Source organism: Eufriesea mexicana, unplaced genomic scaffold, assembly GCF_001483705.2.
Source record: "Eufriesea mexicana isolate 0111107269 unplaced genomic scaffold, ASM148370v2 scaffold2119, whole genome shotgun sequence".
NCBI classification, from domain to species: Eukaryota; Metazoa; Arthropoda; class Insecta; order Hymenoptera; family Apidae; genus Eufriesea; species Eufriesea mexicana.
Genome location: NW_016910196.1, coordinates 647,788 through 674,562, shown reverse-complemented (window position 1 = coordinate 674,562; position 26,775 = coordinate 647,788). Strand labels below are relative to the sequence as shown.

General features: G+C 35.8%; 3 protein-coding genes across 7 annotated transcripts in view; all 3 read right to left on the bottom strand.

Moving 5' to 3' along the window:
• Positions 1-721: 721 nt before the first annotated feature.
• Positions 722-6,790, bottom strand: LOC108549605 (uncharacterized). The gene is made up of 20 exons (XM_017903082.1): positions 6,637-6,790; positions 4,881-6,559; positions 4,670-4,783; positions 4,447-4,599; positions 4,188-4,354; positions 4,025-4,115; positions 3,763-3,945; positions 3,545-3,683; positions 3,388-3,484; positions 3,105-3,307; positions 2,843-3,041; positions 2,499-2,753; positions 2,314-2,433; positions 2,091-2,233; positions 1,808-1,994; positions 1,653-1,740; positions 1,455-1,583; positions 1,213-1,371; positions 1,010-1,102; positions 722-934 (listed from the first exon to the last, which is right to left on the bottom strand). Exons 1-20 carry the CDS (start codon positions 6,788-6,790, stop codon positions 755-757), a joined length of 4,533 nt encoding a protein of 1,510 aa, XP_017758571.1. The 3' UTR covers positions 722-754.
• A 1,067-nt stretch (positions 6,791-7,857) lies between these two features.
• On the bottom strand, positions 7,858-9,747 carry RpL7 (ribosomal protein L7). Its single transcript, XM_017903083.1, has 6 exons — positions 9,679-9,747; positions 9,150-9,264; positions 8,883-9,058; positions 8,557-8,804; positions 8,194-8,291; positions 7,858-7,987 (listed from the first exon to the last, which is right to left on the bottom strand). Exons 1-6 carry the CDS (start codon positions 9,687-9,689, stop codon positions 7,877-7,879), a joined length of 759 nt encoding a protein of 252 aa, XP_017758572.1. The 5' UTR covers positions 9,690-9,747; the 3' UTR covers positions 7,858-7,876.
• A 41-nt stretch (positions 9,748-9,788) lies between these two features.
• hlk (hulk) overlaps positions 9,789-26,775 on the bottom strand; it is a 44,058-nt gene continuing 27,071 nt past the window's right edge. For 3 of the 5 annotated variants that reach the window (XM_017903120.1, XM_017903122.1, XM_017903124.1), the window contains 13 exons: positions 16,514-16,645; positions 15,722-16,045; positions 15,325-15,513; positions 15,109-15,246; positions 14,254-14,358; positions 13,358-13,455; positions 13,194-13,278; positions 12,936-13,067; positions 12,684-12,866; positions 12,453-12,593; positions 12,033-12,356; positions 11,763-11,945; positions 10,293-11,644 (listed from right to left, as the gene is read on the bottom strand). In XM_017903120.1, the coding sequence (XP_017758609.1) occupies positions 11,457-11,644; positions 11,763-11,945; positions 12,033-12,356; positions 12,453-12,593; positions 12,684-12,866; positions 12,936-13,067; positions 13,194-13,278; positions 13,358-13,455; positions 14,254-14,358; positions 15,109-15,246; positions 15,325-15,513; positions 15,722-16,045; positions 16,514-16,645 (2,222 nt within the window). In that variant the 3' untranslated portion in view covers positions 10,293-11,456. Of the gene's footprint in view, positions 9,814-10,292; positions 11,645-11,762; positions 11,946-12,032; positions 12,357-12,452; positions 12,594-12,683; positions 12,867-12,935; positions 13,068-13,193; positions 13,279-13,357; positions 13,456-14,253; positions 14,359-15,108; positions 15,247-15,324; positions 15,514-15,721; positions 16,046-16,513; positions 16,646-26,775 lie in introns of those variants that run through there. The other 2 variants (XM_017903121.1, XM_017903123.1) reach the window with 2 other exon arrangements.

Sequence of the window (26,775 nt, the reverse complement as noted above, 5' to 3'; positions counted from 1 at the left end):
TACATACGCAACACGTGCAACTTAACTATACCAAAATCATGTGGTACATGACGCGCGGAATGAAGCATAACATTTGAAAATCACCATTGAAAAAGGATTTATTAGTACCTTTAACTTTAAAACAAGATATGCAAATTGTTAGTAGGTGATAGTATAATATCGACATCTAAATTTCAAACGTTTAGAGTAGTGAACTCAGCGACAAATCAATATTTCAATAATAAGAAATGATGCTTTATGTTTTGGTGTTAGCTGATATCTAATAATGTATTGTTTTTATATTATATTTGTATTGTATTTACTTTTTGTATAAACGTATGAAAGAAATAATAGAATATATACTACTATCATATAATATACAAAATCTGTAAAAATAAAAATATAAATTGTGGTTTTTTACACTAACAACAGTTCAAGGTTGCAAAAGATCGTTTATTAACATAACTTAATAATTGTTTCGCTTTTTAAATATTCAAAATTACAAAATGTGTACATATTGTACAAAACGCATTACCTTCTCAAATGGCCTAAGATGTTTAAATACACATTGAATAAAATTTAAATATTTTTTTTTAATATGTACATAACAATAAATCTTATTCAATCATTGGCATTTCAGTTCTTATAAAGTCAGCCTAATATGTATAAAATTATAAAAAATAATTTGCTACATATTAACAACAAGCAATCGTTATCAGATTCATCATGCTTGGTTTTGGAGTAGTATAAATTAAGACTGCTTTTTCCTTGCATATTAACAACATCCTTTTGTTGTAATCTTTGCTTTAGTAAGCATAAATTTTACATGTTGAGGCAATAACGTTTTTAGTTCACGTGACATAGACATGTATTTAAAGTTTAACAGTCTTACCAAACCATTTTGGTATCCAACTACCATCCATAAATAACTCCATGCATTTGGATTCCAAGATATCTATAATTCATTACTTATTTAACATCAAATAAAATTATAATGCCAAATAAATTAAAATAGTGGTGATATGCATACTTTGTTCACTGACATAAATGGATATTCTTCAATCGGAACTTCTGATAGTTTCTCTGCGTGTAGCGATCGTTTGCGTACATATCGTTCAATGTTCTTTAAATATAACAAAACACAAAATATTAATTACTAAGTTAATATAACATATAAACTATATTATCAAAAATAAATTATATAACAAACTTAAGATAATCAAGAATACTTACTTTTAAATTGTCGCAAAATACAACACCGAATCGATTCTGGCACTCGTCGTAGGTTTCTGGCATGTAATGATAATCTTTCGAATTCTTTTTGTGTTTTTTATCATTTTTATTATCTTCTTCTTTTTCCAAGAAATCAACAATTTTAATAAATGAACTCAACTAGAACAATTATTTATACTTAAATTTCTAATAATGAATTTTAGTTATTAAAATGTCAAACGTGTTAAACATAAAAAACATACCTTTCTTTTTTTCTGTAAAGCTTTCTCTATGGCTTTACCATGTATAAGTTCATGTGCAAATACTGTTTGCACTTCTCCTGCTAATGTACCATGTGCAATGCTATTTGCATAATCAGAAACGGCTAAAGCCTGCAAAAATTTTAAGCAAAAGTTACCACATTTTAAGAATATTCAAAAATAATATTTAGAATTACTTACATATGTGGGAGAATTTGTTCCTAAGATAGGGTAATATTTGAATTCGTGTTCTCTTAACGAAATCAAATAAGAATTAGTATGCTTGTATCTACAATATAATAATACAATGTTAAAAATTAAATTTTATTTGGATTAGAAAATATATTGATTCTTACCCTAAAGCATCATCAAAACTAAGGACAGCACATGGCCAATGTGTCATCCATGCACCATCTACTATAATAGCTTTCTGCATACTAGTTTGAGGAGTACTTATGTCTTCTAAATTCCAAAATTTATATGATCTGTCTAGGCTACCAGAAGCTAGAAATCTTTCTCCATTATATGGAATTAATGCTATCACTAAAAAAATTATACACTTGTTAAATTTATTATTATATTTTATTCAATATTAGGAACTTTTTAATTTTCGAAAACAAAAGAAACAAATGTACTTACTACTCACAGCATTACCATGAGCATAAAAGTGCTGAAATGCATTTATGAAGTATGTGTTCTGTCTCTTTTGTATTGATAATGGTGATTTGTATGTTAAGTCCCACAAAGCTATATAACCATTTGAAAATCCTGCAGCAATTGTACTGAGAAAATAAAACAATTGTTTAATTTTATTATTTGAAGATTATAAAGAATTGATAAGAATATACTGAAGAAATCTTACTTATGCCCATGTTCTTTTGTCCATGACAGTTTGGTGCATTGCCAATTTTGATCATTACTATCATATATTGAAATATTTACAACTAATGTTATTACCGGATCAGTGGAATATATAGGCCATCTATAATAATATATATTAATAATGGCACTAGAATATTGCATAATCTGAATAAATTTGTTACTTACTCATTGTCTACAGTTGTTTTGAATTTAAGTTCCTCTGGGAAAGGTAATGAATAAATATGTATATTTCCATCTGAGCAAGCTGCTGCAAGCATACCCATTCGCTTAAGACTACATGGTGTTTTATTTTCTCTGTTATAATTATTCAGACTTTCATCTTGATAACATCCAGAAGGACACCATTCCAAACACCATATGGTGCCACTATTGTGTACAATTACATATGACAAAACAGGCGATTCTTTTTTACTATTAGTCCTAAATGAAGGATGAAGAAAAGACAAATATTTAGGAGAAATTTAATATAACTGTATATTCTAATTTAATAATTCTTTATTACTACTAACTCATGATCCAAAGGCCCAACGTTCCAAATTTGTATCATATTATGGCCAGAGTGTGATTTTCCTATAGTATATTCACTTGCCATTGTTGGGTGAGTACTAATGGCGATATATTGACAAGGTTCTTTACAATACATAGGTGAAGGAATAGGTAACCAAGCTAATGCCCATACTGGACCACCAGTAAAAAAGATCGAAGTACCTAAGAAATTATTTCAGATATAATATATTTATCATTATAAGATTATAAAATATAAGTAATTACCTTCATCTAAACCACCTTCAAATCGCTTCCATTGCTTCCATGAAATTTCTGTATCATCTGTTTTTTCAGATGTATTTTCTTTTTTTGTTCGCATGGAAATTTCTAGTTCTGGCAAATATTTACGAGTATCGGTATTGTTTAATAATGTAAATTGATTTGGAGAATAGTCATTAAACAAACATAATTCATAATTTTTTTGTTCACTATGTAGAAGGAAGAAACACATTAATATTTAAACATTAAAGAAAAATATGTGATAACATAAAAAATAAAGGCCATTTACAATTCCATAGTCCATTGTACAGCAGGCAGATATGGTTCTGTCCATCGAATTTTATGAAATTGTTCCTTATCCAAAAATTTCATTGTGCAGGATGCTTCTAAAAATAAGAGTAAATTTACAATTTAAGTTTTTATTTTATAATAAAATTTATTCTTACTTTCATCCGAACTATAATTTTCTTCTTCAAAATCAGAATATCTATCAATTCCTTCTGTTGTCGAATGTTCTTCTGTTACATGCTTTATTACATCTTCATTAGAGATACTTGAAAATTTACATATTTTACATATGTAACACTATCGTAAAATAAAGCATCTATTTAGTATTTTAAATATATCATAAAACTAATGTTAATATTATTATAACGTGTTATACCTCTTGAGGAGTGAAGTTACAGTTAGAAAAATGTTTACACATATCTTCAATAGAAGTACATGTATAAGTACAACCTACTTGACGACAATTTATTGTTCCCACTGTAGACAATTCTTTTTTCCATATACCTTTCCATACAGATGGTATAGGTTTTTTATGTTCAGGTGTTTTAATCAAATTTTTCTGTAATATCAGTTTTATATAGTTATTCATTTAATAAATCAGATTTAATTAGTATAAGTATTACAAAAAAGTAATGTACCATCAAAGAGGAGTCAAGTTTTATTTTCTTTTCAGGAGGTAGATTGTTATCTTTAACAAACTCAGTAAATTCTAAAATTTTTGAAACTGCTCTGTAATTAGAATGTTATATCAGTATTTTTATTTTAATTTAAATTATCATAGATTTTTAATTCAAATCTTACTTTTCTGCAGCTTTACGTTTTACTTTTTCATTATCTGCTGTATATAATTGTAATTCAATTATTTTACTTTGTTCTGATTGCCTGTGAGTTCTTTCATGTATTTCCATAGAGGATGGCATCATAACAGCACCACAGATATGGCAACTTACCATTAAAGCTTGCTTCTCCTAGCATGTAACATTATTATTTTAAATATTATTTCATTCTTTGGGATTTTGAAAGTAAAATATTTTATATTATGATAAAAGAGTTTACATACCTCTTCTGATTTTCCACAGAACTGCATATGAGATATAAAACCATTCGCACTACGTTTTACAGTTCCACATTTTTCACAAGACAATTGACCCCTCTTTTGTTTAATAGCAGACATTAAGACTTTTCTCCATAATTTAATATCATTTTCAAAGTTCTGAAATACAAAATTTTCTATTATGTGTAATAATAAATTTACATATTTATTTTTATTTACTTATACATACCAAAGGTTCATCACCTTTTATCCAACTCATATTATTATGTATAAGTAAATTATGTGAATTCCACTTGCTCCTTAATATATCTGTTTCACATTTGATACATCTTACTAAATCTACCTATAAATTTAAAAATATATATATGTATACATATAACTAGGGGTGAAATTATATTTAAAGAATTATGCACAATTTTAATATTTTATAAAAGACCTACTTCCGATGCTTGAACAGTGGTACTACTTTCATCTGAATTTTCTTTTCTAACATCTTCTGTAGTTATTGGTCCCTTTGATATATACTCAGTATCTAATGTAGAATGAGATGATCCTCTACCTCTGCCTTTACCTCTACCTCTACCTCTACCTCTACCTCTACCTCTGCCCCTTCCTCTTCCTCTGCCTGTAGCTATGCATGCAGATGTGGTACTTGGTGGTCTACCTTTTTTTCTAGCAATAATTGAATTTGGAATGTTACCTTCAGTACTATTATCATCATTTAAACCATCATTATTATTAATATTATATGATTGTTCACCATATCTTTTAGTATGAACAACTGTTTCTGGAATGGAAACATCATTCATTTTTTGTAAACCTTCTAAATTTTCTTCTGATTCATTTGAAATATCTGGAATTTCTTGCAATGTAGGCATAATTTTTTTAGGCCTTCCTCTCTTTTTTGCTACTGATGTACTTGTCAAAGTTTGATTATTATCACTGTGACTTACTGAATCTGTATTTACATTTTCTTCATTTAATAAAGTGTTTGATGTTATAGATGACAAATTAATTCTATTTTTACTACTTCTGTTTTTAACATTTAAAGTTTCTGTCTTTTTTAGTTCTACAAATGTTTCTAAATCCTTGTCTTTTATAGTAGCACATTCAAGTACAGAGGTATTTATTGATTCCATTTGTACTTCATTACAACCCTTACTATTCAACTCAATATCTGTTGTATTTTTGCATTCCAAATTTTTATTATTTATTATATTGTTACAATCTTGCAAATGTCTTGCATAAAATGGTTTTTCATTATTTTTAATACTAGGCTGAGTTCCAGAAATGGAATTCAAAGGCAGTGAACTTTTTGTTACAGCTGGTGTGATACAGGTAGAAGAAGTATGTGTATCATGTGTAGCTGCATTTTTTTCATCATTTTTATTTTGAAGCTCTTGTTTTGTACATTTTAATTGATTAAGAATATCATTTGCATTAGTTTCAACTGATAAAGAGTTCTTTGAAATTATTGCTGTTTTTGACTCTTTATTAGCAGTACTCTTCCTTTTTTTTTCTGGAGTTGTAGTTCCTTTTTTATATGTTGTAATGTAATCATCAAATTTAGTTTGTTTACGGACACGTTTAGACCTACTAAACGAATTTCCATCAATTTCATATTTATTCTTTTTTAAAGGTTTATTTAAATATTTTTCATTACTACATTGTTCAGATCTTATGTCTGCCCTTTGAGACTTTGGTACATCACTTGAGGTAGATCGATCACTTTTTAAATTTTCAGCAGTACATTTTATTTCTTTTAGTGTCTTCTGATTTCCTGAAACATCTATTATGTCTACTTTTCTGCTATTTTTTTCTCTCTTTATATTACTGTGAAGATTCTGCATTTGTTTTGTGTGATTTGTTTTAGATGCTAACTTTTCGTCATTTGTATTAATTTTAGGCACTTCTGTTGCATTTTTTATACTTTTGTTATCAGTATCAGCTGCTGAATTATTTTTATTAACTTTTATGACTGTGGTTGGTTTTATTACAATATTTGAATTTGGATTTCCAATAGATGTAGAAATCTCAAGATCATTATTTTCTTGTATTTTAATAGTACTGATAGTGCTATCTTTTTTTATAAATTCTAAAGCAGACACTATGTTTCCACCTACAACAGCATATTAAAGCACAAATAAAAATCTATATTTATTTTTTCTTAATTATAATGCAAATTAATTCATTTACCTTTCCCTATATTATTACTGAGACAAATATTTTGTAATACATTTGGAGGAAGAATGAACATCTTTGTATTACCAGATAATGAATGATTGGATTTGGTGATAGATGAATTCATATTATCAGGTGAAGTATCAGAATCCACAGTCTTTTTGCTCATTATTAATATAATCTGAATGGATATTAAAAATGTGAGGAACATTATGTATTATAAAATATTGAAGAGGCCATTAAATCAATAAATTCTTTTATATTATACTACAATTTGATATTTAATTGAAAATTCGATATAAATATATGTATTTTTTTAATTTCATTACATGTTATGATATAAAAAAAATTGGTATGATTATTTAAGAAAATAATTGTTATGAACAGGATTCGAACATAGAACAAATGGAGATGAATTGAGCTTTCTACAATCTACTCCAAAATCATATAAAAACTGACATTTCTCAAAGGCCAACACGTGGAACAACTTTCTTAGTAGTGTGAAATATATTGATTGAAATAAGTTGTTGAAATTTATTACTTATGTACACAACTAATACTAATTACACTTTTTGGTGAATGACAAAATAAGGTTAGGCGTATAATACGTACATGTGGGAAAGTTTGTCACGTAATTTTATCATTTAATGATTTTTTAACTTTTTTACAACACACTTACCAGAATTTATTAAAGAATTTTTTTCTACATTAAAAATAATATTCTATCGAAAAATAAAATATTTAATTTAAAACTGCTGGAACAAGATTCGAACCAGTATACTTCGCTTTGACACACCATTCTCACATTGTAATACGGCATGGAACACGATAAACTATTTTATATAGTAGTAACTCAGCGCATGCGTTCATGTTTTGGCACGTTCTTGCATCCGAATAAAAGTTTTGGTAATTGATATTGGCACAGCATTGCAGATATATATATTATTGATTGAAAGCAATAGGTAACAATAAATATACGTATACTCTTTTTATATAATCCTGAGTCCACTTTTGTTTCTGATAATATTACACTAATTTAGTAAGATTTCGTATAACCTCAAAATTATCAATGTATTCAATACTTAGTTGACAAAAAGATTGGGAGAAACAAAATTAGTTTTTCTCTAAAAGTATACTCATTCATATTTATATTTATATTCTTACTAAATAAGTGCATCAAGGTAATTTATAGGTTAAATATAACACAGTACAACATATTGTATTTAAATTTTTATTTATCAAGATTATTATAAAGTTAAACCATTCTCCTGAGAAGTTCATTGATTTTGTCTTCACGATTACCAAAATCACCACCTTCAACATAATGGTTAGTCTTCTTACGCCATCCACCATTAGGTGTATTGAGCTAAGGGCAAAAGGTTAAAATTAGTAAAAATATTAAATATTACACATTTATTAAAATGTTTGAGTTTGACTGAGGAACACAAAATTACATGCGTACCATAAAGAGAAACTCGCGTTACTTTACGACACAGTAGGAAATTGATAGAACAATGAGTATTTCTACAACCATGCCTATGTCGATATTTAAAGAATTAAAGATTTATGTACCTTGAATGGCCACAGGAAATTACTTGCAAACTTGAACTTTGGTCCAACAGTGAATATTTCATGTATTAAGTCTTCCATACAAATAATACCAGCACGTCCTATAATAATTAATCTTTTATATTATTATCACAACAAACATTGGAAAGGGGAAAAGTATTACTTAATATAATAATAAAATGTAAGAACCGTCGCAAACCTAAACGTAAAATGTACAAAAAAGTTTTTCAAAGATTCTATTATTCTTTGACAAGATGGAAGGGAATAGATGATAGAAATACAACTCCCATGGACTTGTCAAATATAATACAATAATTTCCAATAATTTTCAAACAGGAATGGAAAAAAAAGATAGGTAGTACTAACCAAGTTTCTTCTCAATAATTGAATTGCTTGTGATAGGGATACGTTGTCTATTTATTTTGGCAAATCCTCTTTTATAGATTAACTCCCTGACTGATTTTAAATTAGGATATCCCCATGTAATATAAGGTTCAACAATACGAAGCATATTGATTGTTGCTTTATTCAGTTTCACAAATATACCATTATTGATTTGCTTAAGACGGAACAATTGAAGTACCTTACGTACTTTAGGAGCAACTTGATTCACACTAAAATAATATCACATTATGTATTACACATTAACTTTAAGTATAATTTTAATTTATTAATAGATAGATTATACTTACCCTCGTATACGAATAACAAATGCAAGACGTGCTTCTCCTGGGATGTAATAGTTACCACGATTTTTAGCTTGTCTCATTAATCTGATTTCGTCTCTTTCCTTTGTTCTATATTCTTTTACATACTTCTCAGCTTTTTTGAAGATTAATTTCCTTTTCTTGTAACGATTTGCACGTTGCTAAAGTTAAAGAGTGTTTATAATTTCTTTCATTAATTTAAGATATTAAAATTATTAAAAAATGTTACAAAATGAAGTAATAAAATAGTACCTTAATCGATATTTGTAGACGTGCAGCTCGTACTGCTTCACGAGTTTTCCTTCTTTTAAGAACCGACTCTGGTACTGCCGGCAGCTTTTTAGCTGCGGGCTCATTTTCCTTCTTTCTATGTAGAAAATTATTAATTAAGACTAAAGATATTTACATTTCGCTAACATAAAAGTCGCATGGTACACACGGTTTAAATGAGGTTAGGTTATTTTGATCAAGAGAAAATATAATTATTACTTTAAATAATACACATACAAATTTGATATAGTATAAGATAAAAATTTACATCTCATTAAAGAATTAATATAACTTTTATTAATGAAATACAAATAATATTATGTTTCATATTGATCAATGGTATGACTTCTCAGCATTGAGTAATTTTTTATTTTTGTGAAAAAAACAAAAACTAGAATACAAATACAATGAAAGACATAGTAAGAATTATTAATAACATATTTTTGAAATATTAGAATAACATTTATTATCGATGTTTTCAGATTTCATTAGGTCTTCAAACAACACTTACGCATCCGCCATTCTTCAGCTGGGTAAAGAAATTCTCAACCGTTGGACACTTCAGAGGTATGGAAACGAATTTGAAGTTGGTCACAATTCTTGCCAACTTCATGTGGTGGCGGGAAATTTAATATGTGAGCTAGATCTATTATAAGAGTCAATACATTTTATGTTATACAGTTATAAAGAATAAGTTAAACAATTGTTAGGTAACGTTATATTTTGTTATTGCTTATTCATTCTTGGCATTTCTGTATAATGTCAAATATCAGTAGAGCAGGCGATATTGGGACAATTGATTCACGCAATGACATGTTAATATAATTCTTGTTATATATTGGAAATCAATTTCTTTTAAAGGTATGTCTCAAATACATGTACGAAGTATCGACGAGAAGTTCTTAAATGAAAAAAGTATTCCAGAAGAATTAATTTACACGTATATTAATTATGCATACGAGGTCCAGTGAAAAAGGAAAAAAAAAGGAAAAAAAGAGAACAGAACAAAAAGAAGAATAAAATGAAAGTATACGTCGTCGAGTTCTTTTTTAATATAATGTATCGTTCACGCTGTTATATTATATATAATTGGCAGACGGAAGTGGCACTTTAAGCAGTTTGAAATTGGTCCAAGGATTCGTTCTTTATTCCTCATGATCGTGTTAACATCGTTACTATTTCCTTGACAATATGAGCATCGATAGGCAATATTTACCCATCTCGTGTACATTTACATTGACCCCATTGTTTCATTCAGCAGATGTCGGTGATGATCCATCGTCGTGGAGGATCCGAGAGGACACGCGGATAATCGACAGTCATCTTTCGCGAACATTTAATTACACGTGGACCAAAGGTGATCATTCGAGACAAAAAACAAGACCACTGTCAATACTAATCGACGGTGACAGTTACAAGAACACGTACGAGAAAAGAAAAAGAAAAAAAAGAAAAAAAAAAGAACATAGAAGAAACCACAGATTGCTCGTCGATCGAATTGGCTAGCAACATTCCATGAACAACAGCAAAGAACAGTGTACACATGTGTCGATCAGTTTTATTCACTCTAAAAACGCAGCAGAAAAAAAAAAAAAAATCATCGAGTCAGCAAAAAGTTAATACAAAGTGAATGGAATACGATACAATATATCTCTATCGTTACAAAGCAATACAATAAAAGTATATCAAACAACGTTGTCGCCGCACGGTGATTTGAACGCGAACAAGAGACATTATGGCAAACGTATACGATTACGAATATTCATAGCTTATACGCTAATAATGGTAATTCGCTTGGAATAAAGTCGAGTAAACTCCCGCAAGACGTCGTTTCGTGTAGGCTCGCAGCACGTTCGCGCCTTTGCATTTTGACAGAGGTCTAAATCTCCTATGGAAAATCGATGGATTTGGTCCACGTTAAGCAAGCATACCACGCGCTCACGGAATTCACGGACAACTTGAACCTATTACAGTGCAAAGTTTACGTTATAATTTCTTTGTTTCTTTTTTTGTTTCAGATCGTTCGTTCATCGTCTAAGCGAAAAGAAGAAGTATATAGGCAGGTTTCATCCCCGTAGAATCGTCGAGCCTTGGTACGGGTCGTTCGTTCCGGACGAACGGCCGCCATTTTAATCTTACGTAAAGCGAGTCGGATCAACAACAACAACAATGCACATTCGCGCAGCAACAATCCATAAGTCTGTTACTCTTTCGTTCCTTCTTTCTTTCTCTCTTTCTCTCTCTTTCTTTCTTTCTTACTCTCTTTCTCTCTTTCTCCCTTTCTTCCTATCACGCTTGCTTCGGATGCGACGCAGGAGCCGCTGGTTCCGACCGGAAACACGACAACAGGAAACCCGTGTACATGGCAAACATGACGGTAATCGCGATTAGCATGTACATGTAGATGTTCAGTTCCGGTTGACGGTACCTATTCTTGCGCAGCCATTCCAGTACGTCTTGTTCATTGCCCATGTCACCTATTGTGAAGAAAGATGGTTCAGAATTGACGCGATTCTAGATTTTAATGGATCAGTTTAACAATATTCTCTAATGTTAATTTGGTATCAATCTCTAAATTAGGTAGCAGAGTTTTACCTCGATAAATACTGGGGAATCTTTTGCGGAAATAAACGATTGCAGGAAGCTTGGTAACTCCCCATTTCCTGGCATATCTCGGGTCCGCCATCTTGACGAACGTGATGTCCAAGTTGTCCGTTTCTCCGTCGATGTTCTCCAATTTTTCGCTCACTTCTTCGCTCTCTTTACTATTATGTTCATCTAGAATCAACAGTTGAATTGTTGCAGTTCAGTTTGTCTAAGAACGATTAAATTTATTACGAAAGAGGACGATTTGTCGATACTTACAGAAAAAGACAGCAAGGAATTCATTCTCGTCCAGCAATTTGTCCAGCATCTTCTTGTTAACTTCTTCAATTTCGTTCTTAATCTCGAAGACGTCTTGAGAGGTCAGCCATTGGAGAATCTTGTCTTCCTGGGTCAGATCGCCGTCGTAGATCAAGGGTGTTTTCTTTCGGAAGTAAACGAGAGACGGGACGTTGAGAATTCCAAATTTCTCGGCAGCTTCTGTGCTAAGCACCTTCACGAAATCAATGCCGAATAAGTCTGCTTCGCCATCGATTTTCTCCAAAGCTTCCATGATCTCGTCGCATTCGGGGCAGTCTTCGTCGTCTAATTATAGCATAGCCAATCGTATATTAACAAGTAATAGCTCAGAGAAATAGATGGTGGAATCGACTAGAATTATCTAACTTTTCTGAGACTTACAGAAGAAAACAGCTAAAAATGGGGATTCATCTAGCAGTCTTTCTAGCATTCTCTCGTTTACAGATTCAATTTCATCCGCCAATTCTCGATTGTCGTCATCGATCAGCCACTCGAGAACCGATTCTTCGTTTTGCAAGTCACCTGATGCAGATAACGGTAAATTATCAAAAATTGAATCATGTTTTATAAATAATCGTGAAAGAATAATCGGAGGAAACAAAAATTAGAAACCTTCGAACAAAAGAGGATTGCCATTCCTGAAATAAACCAAAGCAGGGAACGTTTTGATGGAATACCGTTTGGCCAGCTGAGGATCTTGAATTTTTACCAATTGTATACCGAACACGTCGCACTCGTCGTCGATTTTCTCCAGTCCCTCCAAAATCTCGTCGCATATATGGCAGTTTTGTTTATCTACAACGTAACAACGTAATTTCCTCTTCTCTGTGCACGTTTAAGCAATTATATTGCAAAGATACTAACAGAAATAGACTGCGAGATACTGGGTCTCTTCGACAGACGTCTCTAACATCACTCTGGTAATTAATTCTATTCGATCTTCAGTTTTCTGAGTAATCAGCCACTGCAGGACCTCTTCTTCCACTTTTAGGTCACCTGTACGACAGGATATTTAAAGGAACTTTAGGACGTGAATAAATTCAAACGCGAAAGAAAAATAATGTTTAATAAATAATGATAAATAAAGGTAAAGAGATGTAGCTAACTAAGAAGATAGCTAACCTTCGAACACATTTGGTATTTGGTTCTCGAAATACACTAGTACAGGGAAATCTGTCACTCCGTAATCTTCCGCCACCTTATAATCCTACGAAAAGAACCATGAGAATTTTCATTCAGCTCGAGTAATTTTTAACACCTCACTCGTACACCATTTTCCTACTCACTTGCGTTTTCACGAAAGTAATACCGTGTCTGTCGCAATCGTCGTCGATGTTCTCCAGTTCTTCAAGAATGCCCATGCACTGTTCGCAGTCTTCAGCATCTAAAGAGAGACTATATCGTTATAAAATTCACGAACACGTAACGGGAGTGTCTATTCGAAAGACAGCGGTCTATGATAGGGGATCAAATGATTGGATAGTGAATTAACAAGGCCATCTTTAGGTTCTATCTACGTATGAGGGTCAAACTAACTATCGAAAAATACGAATGGTCTCTTATGAACACACTGATGTGCTTACAGCTTGCGAAAGTATACTAAATCTATTCAAACACGGACAAACAAAAAGGTTGGCATGCTGGTCAGCTGAATGTCTAGGGTGACTATATATAGTGGATTCTGCTGCTAGGCTCTATTGTTTTCTCTGTGCATGCTCTCTAATCGTGCAGGTACTCCTGTGTGATGGTGTTTCGTGTAATGAAATGCACGAAAAAATTGTATCGATCGGCCTAGGAAAAATCGTTTGGAAAAATTTCGTACGTGTCGCGTTGAAATGGGAGGGCAGAGATTGAATTTCTTGGCAATTGGACGAATTAAAATTCGAATAAAAAATAGCGCAGCAGCCCTCTGGAAAAAGATATTTCGTGTGCATCTTAAAAAAAGAAATCAGACTGAAATATTCGATGTCGCGTGAAAACATTGGCAAAAATAAACATGTACATATATATATATATATATATATATAGCGTTAATGCGAGTGGTGCTCGTGTTCTGGGTGGTGCATGTACGGAGATGAATATCTGGATGAACTATCTGGAACATATTCTAAATCGGTAGATCGGTAAAAGAAAAAATCGGGTCGGCAACTCAATTGTTCTCTTTTTCTGTGTTCACGTGTACCATCGAGTTCCTCGGCTGCCTCGTGTTCGACGATCCTGCGGTCCCTGTGGCGGGTCTGCTTCCGCTGATATTTTGCCTGACACAAGTCACAAAGCGTTCTGTTCCCTGCGGCATTAGCAGACAACGTGTACAGCGTATGGACGAGACAGAAGACAAATAAGAGAAAGTGAGAAATAGAAAGAGAGAGATAGAGAGATAGAGATAGAGAGCTAGAGAAAAAGAGAGAGAAAGAAATAGAAAGAGAAAGATAGAGACAGAGAAAGAGTAAAGACAGGCCAAGTAGCAACGATCATGAAGAAACGTATATTCAAACGAAAGATACAAGAACAAGGACGACGGACAACTGAGAATAAAAAACGAAATCTGGTTAATCGTTGCGACACATTAAGCGAAAATCGCAGACAAGTACGAAACAAAAGTTCGCGGAACAATATGTACATAGTTTAGTTCAGAGCCGCGACTCGGACAAGATTTTGTTGCTTTTCAATTCAACGCCGCTGCTTCCAGAGCAGGAATTAATATTATATATGCAGACGAGTTACTGTTATTCTCTTCAACACGGAACAATGGTCGACAGAGCAGCGTGAAAAGAAGAGGAGGATAAGGGCAACAGGAAATCCGCTCTAAATATCTTGACAGAACAGGCGATCAATTCTTTGGGATGATCCTCGGCTTTATCGATCATCGATGAAGAGAATAATAGGAATAATTGAACGCTCTGATGATAATATTTACAGTCGAATTGGAATGAATACAGAAGAGCGGAATAGAGAAGGGACGAAGTGAAGAAGAAGTAGAAAAGTGTTAGGAATTCTGCTTGGCAGCTGGCCGTGGCTGAAGGACTGTCAGACTTACAGAAGTACACTGCTAATGAGTCCGACTCTCTTATCAAATTCAGCAGTTCTTCGCCATCTAAGTCTTCGATTACCTCTCCGGATGGATCCTTCTGTGTCAACAGCCACTGTAAAATCTGATCCTCGTCGTAAAGATCACCTTTGGACGAAGTTAAATTTCAATTGTGAAACATCGATGCGTATGGAACGAACTAACTATGATTAATCTACTACGTACCAGCGTAAATGACCGGCTCCTTCGAGGACATCTTAAAGAACAATATGGCGGGCAGCGCAAAGACGCCATATTGCTTGGAGAGCTGCTTGTCGTCGATCTTCACGAATTTTATTCCCACGCTGTCCGCTTCGTCATCGATGTGCTCGATTTCCGTCAATACCCTGCCACACTGTTTGCAGTCGTTGCTGTCTAAACATACGCGCGCCATCGCGTTCGATATGCTCGAAAGTCTCGTTTTTTAAAATAGTAACTATACCGACTCGAATTTTTCTTACTCGAGGGAAAGGACTTTATCTAAGTATTTCGTTAGCTGAACAGTCTCTCTGATCTCTGTCTCGCACATTTAATTCGAAAGATCGTGATATCGTTAGCTGAAACGTTTAAATTAGATACTCACAGAAGAACACCGCTAGATAATCAGTGGTCTGTCGTATTTTGTGAAACATCTTCTTGTTGATTCGCTCGATGTGATCGGTGAGCTCCATGTTCTCCGGATTGGTCAGCCAATCGAGGATTTCCTCCTCGTCGTCGATGTCCCCGTCGTAATTAATGTTCTTCCCCTTGCGGAAGTACGTGATACCGGGCGGGTTCCGGAAGCCGTACTTCTTCGCCATCAATCGATCCTTCATCCTTACGATCTTTATGCCGTACTCGGCAGCCTCGTCGTCGATCAACTCGACGTGCCTGAGCACCCTAGGACTCTCTGGATCCTCCTCCTTGTCTACGGGAGCGACATTTCTTTTTTCGTTTCGAAGCCACGCGATATCAACCCCTTAAGTGTTCGTATTAGGATTCTCATGGAGGAAACTCGGAAGTTATAAATTACGAGTCGTTAATTGGAAACGATGTTGAACAGTTACTGGATCACTTAAGAGGCGAATTTAACTTTAAGAAAACGTCGAGTTGCGGTTTCAGAAAAATTCGGCGAATTAAACAACGATGGTAAAAGTAATATTAGAAAAACATTCGTTACTCGTTCGCGATATTGGATCCAATTTGGTATATTTATAACAGAATATTTAGTACTGCTGATTGCATTCTGATTGCACAGTGTCTCTTACTTACCCCATGATTATCGAGCTCGAAAAGAACAAGTCGCCTTACGATATCGTGTAACTTACTGCGAACAATCTACGATTCTCGTGCAATTGTTTCTCTTTTTTAGCGGAAAAAATGGACTATGCCTTACAGAAAACAACAGCCAGGAATTCTTTCGTCTCGATATATTTGCTCAGGGTTTCACGATCGATCTCCTCGATGCTCTCGTCCGTCTTCTGCTTCACCATCCAATCGAGCACTTCGTTCTCGTCTAGTAGATTACCTAAGTTATCACAAGGGTGCTCGAATGTACTATCGTCTCACTCGAACCCTTACCACGAGACATCGTGATGAAACGTTTAAAAAAAAAAAAAAAAAAAAAAAGACAGAAACATTATTAAAGATCTGGAATGGCTATTCTCTTCTTTGGTTTTATTCTGGAGATTTCTAGACCAGCTTTTTAGTTCAACTTACCCTTCTACGAGTTATGACATAGTTCAGCGATGGACGTTGAAAGTAATATCAAGAGAAAATGTTTATGGATGCAATTTTATTCGCTATTTTTGCGTTCACGAAGAAACGAAGGCCGCTGAAAATCCTCGGTATGTAATATTTCATGACCATGTGACTGAAGTATCGTGGAATTGTGTTGGTCGAGTGGAGGCATTAATCGAGTCTATCGTGTGTCTCTGACAAGCTTCTGAATAGAAACAGGATGCGCGAGAAGTATCGTATATGTGTCGCGATGAAACGAGACACCGGTTTCATTTGTTGGTCGAGAAGAAAGACTTTTCATTCACGGATTTTAATGATTTTTAGTCTGACCAGTTTCAGCTAGTCTGGAGAAATTACAGAGGGGCAGGACTCTACGTTTACCATTAGCAGTAGTAACGGGCAAAGCAAGTACAAAAGGATACTAATTGGTACTAGGAAACATATTTATTATCGAGTTTTATTATCGTACATGTTGCTCTTATGCGATTAACGAGGATGCCATACGGCAGAAAGTGCGCAAACGTTTACGAGCATTAAAGTAATTCCATGCCTGATAATCGCGATCACAGACGCAGCGCGATGATTAAATGTGTTCTAACGCTGAGTGAAAATTCTCCTGCGTGATTATCGATACATTTTTATCCCTTTCACGCGAATCGCTGTACCTTTAACGTGTTGAGCTTCCGAAAAGTCGCTATTGCCAATGAATATCGATTAATTATCGCGCTCGTGACCGCGACGAGAGTACAGTGCGTCAGGTGACCTGTACAGAGGTTACTCTCGTGCTAACGTAGTTTGTACAGATTATCGGCATTCGATTGTTGTTTGGTGTGAACCACAGTGAGTACAGAAATCAACAAATAAGATATTCGTATAAATAAATAAATAAATAAATAGGGTGAGCGTGTTTCTCTCGATTTTCATCCCCCTGGCTTTCGTCCGGCGACGATCGTGAGATCGTTCGAAGGGGGAGGAAAAAGAACAAGAATTCTCGATGTTTCTTAATCCTTTCCATTTTTTCCTGTTTTTTTTCTTTTCGATACTTTTCTCTCCTACCGTTTTGTTTTATTCCTTTTGCATTTTTGTGTATTTTTTTTTTTTCTTTTTTTCGTTTTGATTTTGTTTAGTGCTGGCTCGTGCGGCCCAGAAAGCGATTAAGCGATTAGTGATAGCTGGCGTGACAAAGAAACGCACGTGTTCCTCGACGTTTTACTGTTGAGGAATTTCAAAGAGGGTATGTTTATGTCGCAGCCACGATCAGGGGTAGCACTGGGGGAAAGAGCAGCATCGTGTATCGATGTGTCGTGTCTCGTGTAACGGTGATCGGGGTAATATCCGATGGTACGTCATGTACGAAATCGAGATATCGGGTGTGAATTACGAATAAGTCGGGGGAAATGAACACGAAGGACAGGAGACGCGAGCAAAGATAGAAATCACGAGTATTCTCTAAATTCGATTGGCAGACACTGTCTGTACAGTTCGCGTAGGCGCAGAATCTGAAACGAGATAAAAATTAGGCTTAATCTCGAGTCTCTGGAATGAGATCAAGAAAATTAGAGTGGAGGATCAAGCAGTCGTTTATTCCAGATCAATATACGATCGCCATGATCGCCATGTGACTACAAACCTACGTCGCTCGCGTTGCACTTTGACATAAACATACTCTTCAGAGATCTGCAGACTGATTAAGGAATCGTATAGTTAAGAGAGTCCAGTCGTTTTAACCCTGGAATCGAAGTACGACGGGTCGAGGGATCGCGCGATGAATCTCGCTGGATCGACGCGAAATCGGAGGAGATCGATGAGAGAGAAACGACGATAGGCCGATAGGCTGCGAAGGTTTTCACTGTCCATGGATTCCAGGATTAAAACGAACTTAGTGAAAGTAATAAAACTGAACGAAAGTGTGCGTCGCTACAACCTGTACCGCGAGATCTAGGGTAGAACACTACGAAACGTTCGGCAACAGCGAACAGCCATAACTTCCATCCGATCGTCGACGAGCTTTCGATCGATCGTTCTCGCGACGAGAAGAAAAAAGTCCTATCTCCCGTTCTGTCGCGAGCGTTACCGATCAAAAATGCAAATGGGACGGCGGTATCCAGTCGTCGCGACGATTAACAATAAAACGATGACAATACGCAGAACTAATTTATGGCAGGACGATCGAAGTGTATGGTCGATGTTGATATGATCGACTACCGTCGATTGAACGCATTCTTCGATTCACGCGCGCACGATCTCGATCTATCTCGAGATTCCCTTTGTTCGCGCGAGAAATGCATATGGATTTCTTTTTTTCTTTTTCTTTCTTTTCTTTTTTTTTAAATCTATGTATATATATATATATCGATTACTAAAAATCGTCTCGTAGACTGAGCAAGTCTTGTGTTTCTCGAAAATGAAAAGCGTGTGCGCTTTGTTGTTCATTGTTTTTAATGGTTAAGAACGCTTATCATGAATCGAACGTGACGCGTGACGATGACGTTGTTCGAGTTCGCTGGTCTATTCGTAGTTTTTCTCTTTTTCAATGAAGATCTTGACAAACAACGATTAGTAGATGAGTGTGCTTTGGGTATATCTTTTCGTGAAGAAGACAGGGTCCGTTGCGGGGGTTACAGAAATGTTAGATGAGGGAAGAGGGCGCATGATTGTCCGATGATCGTTACCGATTATGGTTTCGCGACGAGATTCGATTATTTGTTCGCGTGACGATGAACGTGGAGGAGACAGATGATTACGTCGATGATGATGATGCTTCGAGATATCGATGACGAATCAAAATGACGATAACATGTTCAGGAACAAGTTTGTTCAACGAACGAAACTTTTGTTTCATTTTACAATCTTTCATCTTTAACGTTTCTTCTCATCTTCTTCATCCTCTTCGGGAATATCGATCAGAAATCGATAGAAGATGAAACTGGACCCCTTCCACTTTCTCTCCGTTTCTCCTTCCTCTTTATTCTTCCTCTTGCCTTCCATTCATCGGTTTTGTCTCTTTCTCTCTGATCCATTCCGGCCTTCACCTCCACCTCGTGCTTCCATCCGCTCGTTCTTTAGATTTTCATGAGGTACGGAAGCCCGGCCACAACTGCAACAGGCCACAACCCCCGACCCAACTCTCAGTGAGACGTAGAAAAACTGTATCCTCACGATCCTTTCTCATCGCGGCAATTTTTACTTTTTATTTTTCGTTCGGTTTCGTTTAGATAGATATATCTAGATAGATTAGTTACATTCTTGATTCCCACGCCACGGTATTTCTCTTTTCATTTTCCGTCGTTCCTGTCTCTTCGGAGCCGACGTCATATACTTCAGCGAGTCGCGTCGTGAGCAACCCTTAGTTTATATTTTCTAATTACCACGGACTCGATCGACGAATACAAGGTTCTTGGACAGACACACACAATGTAGTGGGAAACAGGAAGGGATCTGGTAGACACTGGTGACGGAGCTATAACGATACTCTGCTCAGTGAAGTCCCGAAAACAGTCTAATCAAAAACGACTCGTTTCAACGATCCATTTCATGAATAAACGCGTTAAAAAGAGAGAAAGAAGAGATAAAAAGAGTAAAACCAAGTTCGACGAGAATAGGAAAAATACGTGAGGATTATAGCTCCGTCGTGGTTGAATCGTTTTAACAGTTACGTATATATCCGGCGCGCGAACGCTCTAGAACGTTTACAAGATGGTCGATTGAACGTGTGTTAGAAGACTAGAGACTCTCGCGAAACTGTTATCCCGACGATTCGAGGAATCCGAGGAGCCAGCCCACCGGCTTTCCTAGGCACGTTTCTTGGATCGTCTTGCTCGTCCAGAACTTGCGGCTCGTGATTCTCTTCATGGACCGCGCGACACACCTGCATTCGAGATACGAAGACGTTTCGTCAGCCGGCCCTTTTCTCACTCAACGTTTCTTTCCAGCCCCGTCTTCACACAGATCGGCTGTCACTTCCTTTATATCTCTAGCACCCTCTACTACGTGTTCCCTACGGTGCCAATTAAATCACTGCCCACCCAACGTGGACATTGATTTCCTTTAGCCTCGTAGTTCACCCATACCACACGTACGACGCACGATTACGTATTATCATCTTCGTTAGAGATCCTTCGACCGTTTGCTCCGTGAAGTTACCACCGTTCGGTTCAACGACTCTTCCGTGAAGAATGTCGGTTCGTTTAGTCCGGTCCTCGACGTGGATGGGCAGTGATTTAATCCCGCGACTATCACAGCCACTTGAGATATTTACCGCTTCCGAAGAATCCTTTCTTGGCCTTCTGCTCACTGCCGCCAGTTTTGCTAACCCCCGGTGACACCGTCGCGGTTTTTCTGCTGTCCTTCGCGGTGAGCTTGTTAATCGGCTTCAGGCCGGGCAGTCCCAGCTTTTCGGACCTCTCATGTACTTTGCCCTTGTCCTTGGTCACCGGGATTTTCGTAACCTTGGCGACCTTGGTGCCGTGGGCGACCTTGGCAGGACAGCACTGGTAGGGCTCATAGGAGGGAATCTTGGGTTTCGCGCTTTTACCTCCCATGCCGATGTAGAAACAGCCGTCGCCTGCAGTAAGCAAATATACAACGAGTCAGATACAGAGAGATTCCAGACAAAGATGTATGGCAAAGAAAGAGAGATAGATAGATAGATAGATAGATAGATAGATAGAGAGAGAGACAGAGATAGATAGAGAGAGAGAGAGAGAGAAAGAAGAGAGACATAGAGAAAAAAAAGAGAGATAGAGTTGGTCAGAAAATTGGCTAGCCTACGGCTGATTGATTCGTCTCTTCACGAGTCAATACGGATGGGTGCAGGATTCGGTTCGAGAAAGAGATGTGAGAAAATAGAGAGAGAGAGACAAAGAGATTTAGAGAGGAGAGTGGATGGTGACAGAGAGCAACAGATAGAAGATAAAGAGTTGAGATTGAGTAAAAAAAAATAAATAAATGAATAAGAGACGGAGAGAAAAACAGACGGAGATAGAGAGAAAGAAGATAGAGAAACATTGAGAAGAGAGATTTGATAGATTCGATTGACTCGTGAGATTTTGACGTTAACTAGTGCAGAGAGAACGTGTCACTCCAACCCCAATTGCGCAGCAAAAGCCAAACGTGCATGTTTCTCACAGACGAGAATATCTCGCGGCGAGTCGACGACTCTTTCAGGGTAGCCATTTTAGCGTGGACCAGCCTCCACTTCAATTTTGCTCGAATTTTAATAGAGACCGAGGTAAAATTAATGAAAAGCTGATTTCCGTGCAATTCAAAGTGTCTTAAATTTTCGGAGCATTTAAATCGTTTCCCGCGTCAAAATGTGCCATTAACAACCGGTTTTGTCGAGTAACATTTTCGTGGTTTGCTTGAAAACGAATAAAAGTGGTTTTATGTTTCATTGAAATCACGCGAACAATGGAATTGTTGGCATGTTTCACAGCGTTTATCGATCACGAGATATTCCGAAGGAGCCCCCCACGTTATATCCCCGCTCTTTCAAGCGGAGGCCAGTCCGATTCTCTTCGACTCGGAGCTCGCTGCAGACGACAGCTGTCAACTACAACAGGAACCATCGGCTCGCTTTGGAGAAATCGTTGTTATTTCATTTGTCGGGTTGTAAAAGTGCGATCGAGGTCTCCTGGAGCTACGGTACCATAAATGGAACAACGAGCGGCGACAGTTTTACTTACCTCGATTGAAAAAAGAAGAAAAAAGAAAAGAATGAAAGAAGAAACGAGAGAAGAAAAAAAGAAAAATAAAGATTCGCTTTAGATAGCAAAGAATAGCGCCGTGTCTATAGATGCATCGTGTAATTACGAAGAGACGGCGAGATATACGACGAACTTTCAAAAATGGCGACTGTTCGGTCACGTAGCTCCATCGACAAGGGGTTTGTCACAAGGCTGGCATGCAAACGGGGAGAATTCAAGACTTTTAGAGGGTGAGAGGGCGGAGAATAAAAGGGAGACAAAAAGGGGAGCCAGGCTGAGTCAGTTAAGGGGACAGAAGAATAAGAAAAAAAAAAAAAAAAAAAAAAAAAAAAAAAGAAAAAAGAAATTTTAATTCTCATGCAGGTACGCCCTACGGCCACCAGCTCGACGGTATACGGCGAGCGGACGGCCACGTTTCATTCTGGATTACTTGTTACGGTCAATCCGAATCGCTCTACTGGTAATACATATAGTATATAGAGATATATCTACGTTCTGTTTTCTGCAGGGATATCATTGTATGGTATTATTGCTTTCTATTCTGTGATTCTTTATATCGCGCAACACAAAGCCCGCCACACTTCGATCTCTCACGTGAAATCCTCTTCGGCCTCCTTGGTTGTCATCGGACCTTTACCTTTGTCCAGGATATTTTTCAGGGCTTTGTTCAATTTCTTATGCTTTTCTTCGCCGTCGTTATCATCATCATCATCTTCATCATCGTCGTCATCGTCATCGTCATCGTCATCATCGTCGTCTTCGTCATCTTCGTCGTCATCGTCGTCTTCGTCTTCATCGTCATCGTCATCATCATTCTCATCATCATCATCATCATCATTATCATCATCATCATCATCGTCATCATCATCATCATCATCATCATCATCATCATCATCATCATCATCATTATCATTACCTGCGTATTAACAGGGTCATCGATAATACTCTGCGCGGCCGGAAATGAGAGCGTGTACCTACGTTTTTTGTGATCGATATGGCCTCTCGGTCCAAGGGGTTGCATGCATTTAACAGTTTAGAATGGATCATATTATTCACGTATATCACAACGAACACGTACGAATTTGTTATCGATATGCTTCCCGGATATGGATCGCGACACGTGTCACATATACTTGGTAGCATACGAACGGGAAAAAGACTATTGCTTCTAAACGTGTTCGCGTTTATCCATCGAACGTGGAAATTTCTTCAATTTTTCTTTCCTCTTTTACTTTTTCTTTGGCACTGTTTCGACGTCAGCGATTTCGTCCGTGAAAATAGAAAAATAAGAAAGCGAGGTAGAATAGCACTTCCTTCGTCGACGATCTTTGCTTGTTAAACTTGCGATCTTCGACTGATGTATCGAAAAAAAGGAAAAAGAAATTGCGCAGGAACGACGAGGGTGATCGGGATCGACTGACGACGAAACAGGCCAATGGAAACGCGGTCAAAGAAAGATCTTGCATCACAAAAGTCGTTGGACGTCCGAAGCCTTAGACAGAGGAAGACGTGTTCAATCCTCGACTGATTAGGGCGATAGTAGCTATACGCTCTGCTTTCATCGATTCTCCCGCGAAGATCGAATGGAAAAACCGCGCTCTCGCCGAAACAGACGATCTAAATTGCTGTGGAGCGTCGTATTATTGTGGCGTGATGGCAGCGTGATAGAGCGAGTGGCAAGAGAGAGTAGAGAAAAAATTAAATAAATAAATAAATGAGACAGATACGTGAGATAAAAATCAGTGATAGAAAAAGAGATAGAGTAAAAAGTGGAGCCAAGAGAAATATAGAAGCTCGCATTGTGTGGGTGTGCCATTTAAATGCATTGTGAACGGGTCAGTTGGCCAGAGCGATTTTGCGCGCGCGCATCGTTAGAAGCTATCATGAATCGAGCTTTTATGATTTTTTTTTTTTTCGTTCTTTTCTATTTTCATTTCACCGAGCTTTGTGAGATCTTTCTTTTTCGTTCTTGTTCTTTACTTCGAACCGAGTAACGACTTTTCATTGTCCATTCACCGCCGATCCTCTTCCAATCTCTGTAGCCCATCAACGCATCAAGAACGACTCACGAACGTTTAATCGGATACAAACATGCATACTAAATAAAAAGTGTTAATTAATTCTCGATTTCCATAACCGAAGAAGCAAACATCGAACGCTTTGAGGGTAAGTATTACGAGCAAATCGTAATCTTTTGGGCCCTTTAAGCGACAATGGCGTACACGTAAGACGAAGCTACCTAAAGAAGAAGCTACCTAAAGAAGAATCTAACAAAGAGACGTTTCGATCGTTGTTCCGTCGCGATCATGGGGATTACGATTGTGGCAGAGTGATCGGGGTGATCACCACGGCGCGAGTATTATACTCGTAGCCGGGTGGTATGGTCACGACCGAGATTAACGTCACAAAGAACAGTACACCAGTAATAATAATCATCATCCTAGAAATCTCCTTACTTTTCTGTTCGATTAGCCATTCCAGAACTCTCTCCTCGTTCTTAAGATTACCTACAAAAGGCACACACGCATATCAGGATCAGCTCAGTTGCTTGGTGTACCGAGATTTCATTTATTCGGTTGCAAGGGTTAAATAGTTCGGAGGGGTCGCCAGGTTTTTGGTCGCGGGGTACCTTTATGGGATGGGTGGCCAGTTGTTCTTCCTTTTTTAATTAATTATCTTTTTTTAATTTTTTAGTCTTAAGTTTAGTCGTGAACGTGACTTTGAAAATCGCTTGAGTACCAAAAATCAATTTCTCACAGGATTCTTGATGGTGAATTTTACTCTAAATCAATTTAAACCCAATTTAATTTTAATTTACTCGTGATGAAAGTTTATATGATGTTGCATAGACCATGGTTACTCGTTTATGGTACTCAAGTGAATGATAACACTGTCCAACAAATTTTAAGTTTTCTCTAATCTATAATATCCAATAGGTAATTCTCGTAGAGCTTACTTTTCTGAATACGAATCCATATTCGAAATTGCTCTGTCACCCACAGTTTTCGGAAAATGTGAATTTTTCTAAGAAGACACGATTTTTGTATAAAATAAAGTATTATGTAGAAAGTAAGAACGTTAGGAGGTTAATTGCTGTTTCACAAGTTAGGTGAAAGCATCCTGAGGTTTATTAATGTCCAGAACTATATTTATTATTCGTTTTTAATAACTATAATTGGTATCAAAGTTTGAAAATAAGCCTCCAAGCGTAGTTTCTACGCATGTTCTTGCATTTTAACAAAAAGTTCTTTGTTGCATATGAATTTACTATACAATAGCGTATTCTGTAGACTTTTCTGAAGAAGAAACCATATAGGAACAATATTAGATTGATTTCTAATATTGATAGGACGGTAAAATATATATCGACAACTGGTAAGCAGGATTTTGCCGCCACGCGGCCATTGCTCTATCTTCGTCAGGGCCGTAGTCACGCGTAATCGACATGAAAATCATCATCCAGTAGATCTAATTTTTTTATATATTTTACATACATATGTTTTCGTGTACTTTTTCATACTAATCGCAAAATTATATGTAATGTTCCTAAATCATTTATAATTAGAGACAGTTTCGTTATTCGATATATAAATACGAATAACTTTTTAATATAAAGTAGTTATAAAATAAACTCCCACCCAACTTTTAAGATAAGAATAAATCTTCCAACGTTTTTGCTGTTAGTGTTAATACTTCATTTTAGCCAAAAATATAGAGGAAATAAGAATATTTTGACATACATATACGTATCATAGAAATGAACAAATGTTCAAATGCAGTTTTAAGTTATAAAACATGTATAAATTATCAAATTTATTATTAATTATAAATTAATATTGTTGAAAACAAATTATTTGCAACGTACATTTATAATAAAAATGAAAAAATGAATAAATAACCGGTTACTACCTGAATTTATGACGTACGTATGTGAAAATGTACTTATAATTAGCAAAAACGTTTATAAATTATTAAATATATTGTTAATAACAAATTAATATTGTTATTAACAAATTGCTCGCAACATATATTTATAATAAAAGTGAAAAAATTAATAAATTATTAGCAACTACTTAAACAAACAACGTATTTGTGTTAAAATGTATTAGTAACTTACAAAAAGCTAATAAATTAATAAATCTATTGTTAATAGCAAATTGAAATTGTTGATAACAAATAGTTTGTAACGTATATTAACGATAAAAGTAAAAAA

Bases quoted from the DNA above. Each gene is read 5' to 3' on its own strand.
- RpL7 (XM_017903083.1), bottom strand. The intron at 9,059-9,149 runs GTACTATTTTAT...CTTTAACTTTAG, and splicing joins GTCTACAAATATCGATTAAG to CAACGTGCAAATCGTTACAA. The intron at 7,988-8,193 runs GTACATAAATCT...TTTTGCCCTTAG, and splicing joins ATTTCCTGTGGCCATTCAAG to CTCAATACACCTAATGGTGG.
- LOC108549605 (XM_017903082.1), bottom strand. From the start codon at position 6,790: ATGAGCAAAAAGACTGTGGATTCTGATACTTCACCTGATAATATGAAT. The intron at 4,600-4,669 runs GTATGTATAAGT...TTTGTATTTCAG, and splicing joins TAAAAGGTGATGAACCTTTG to AACTTTGAAAATGATATTAA. The intron at 3,308-3,387 runs GTAAATGGCCTT...CCTTCTACATAG, and splicing joins GTACAATGGACTATGGAATT to TGAACAAAAAAATTATGAAT.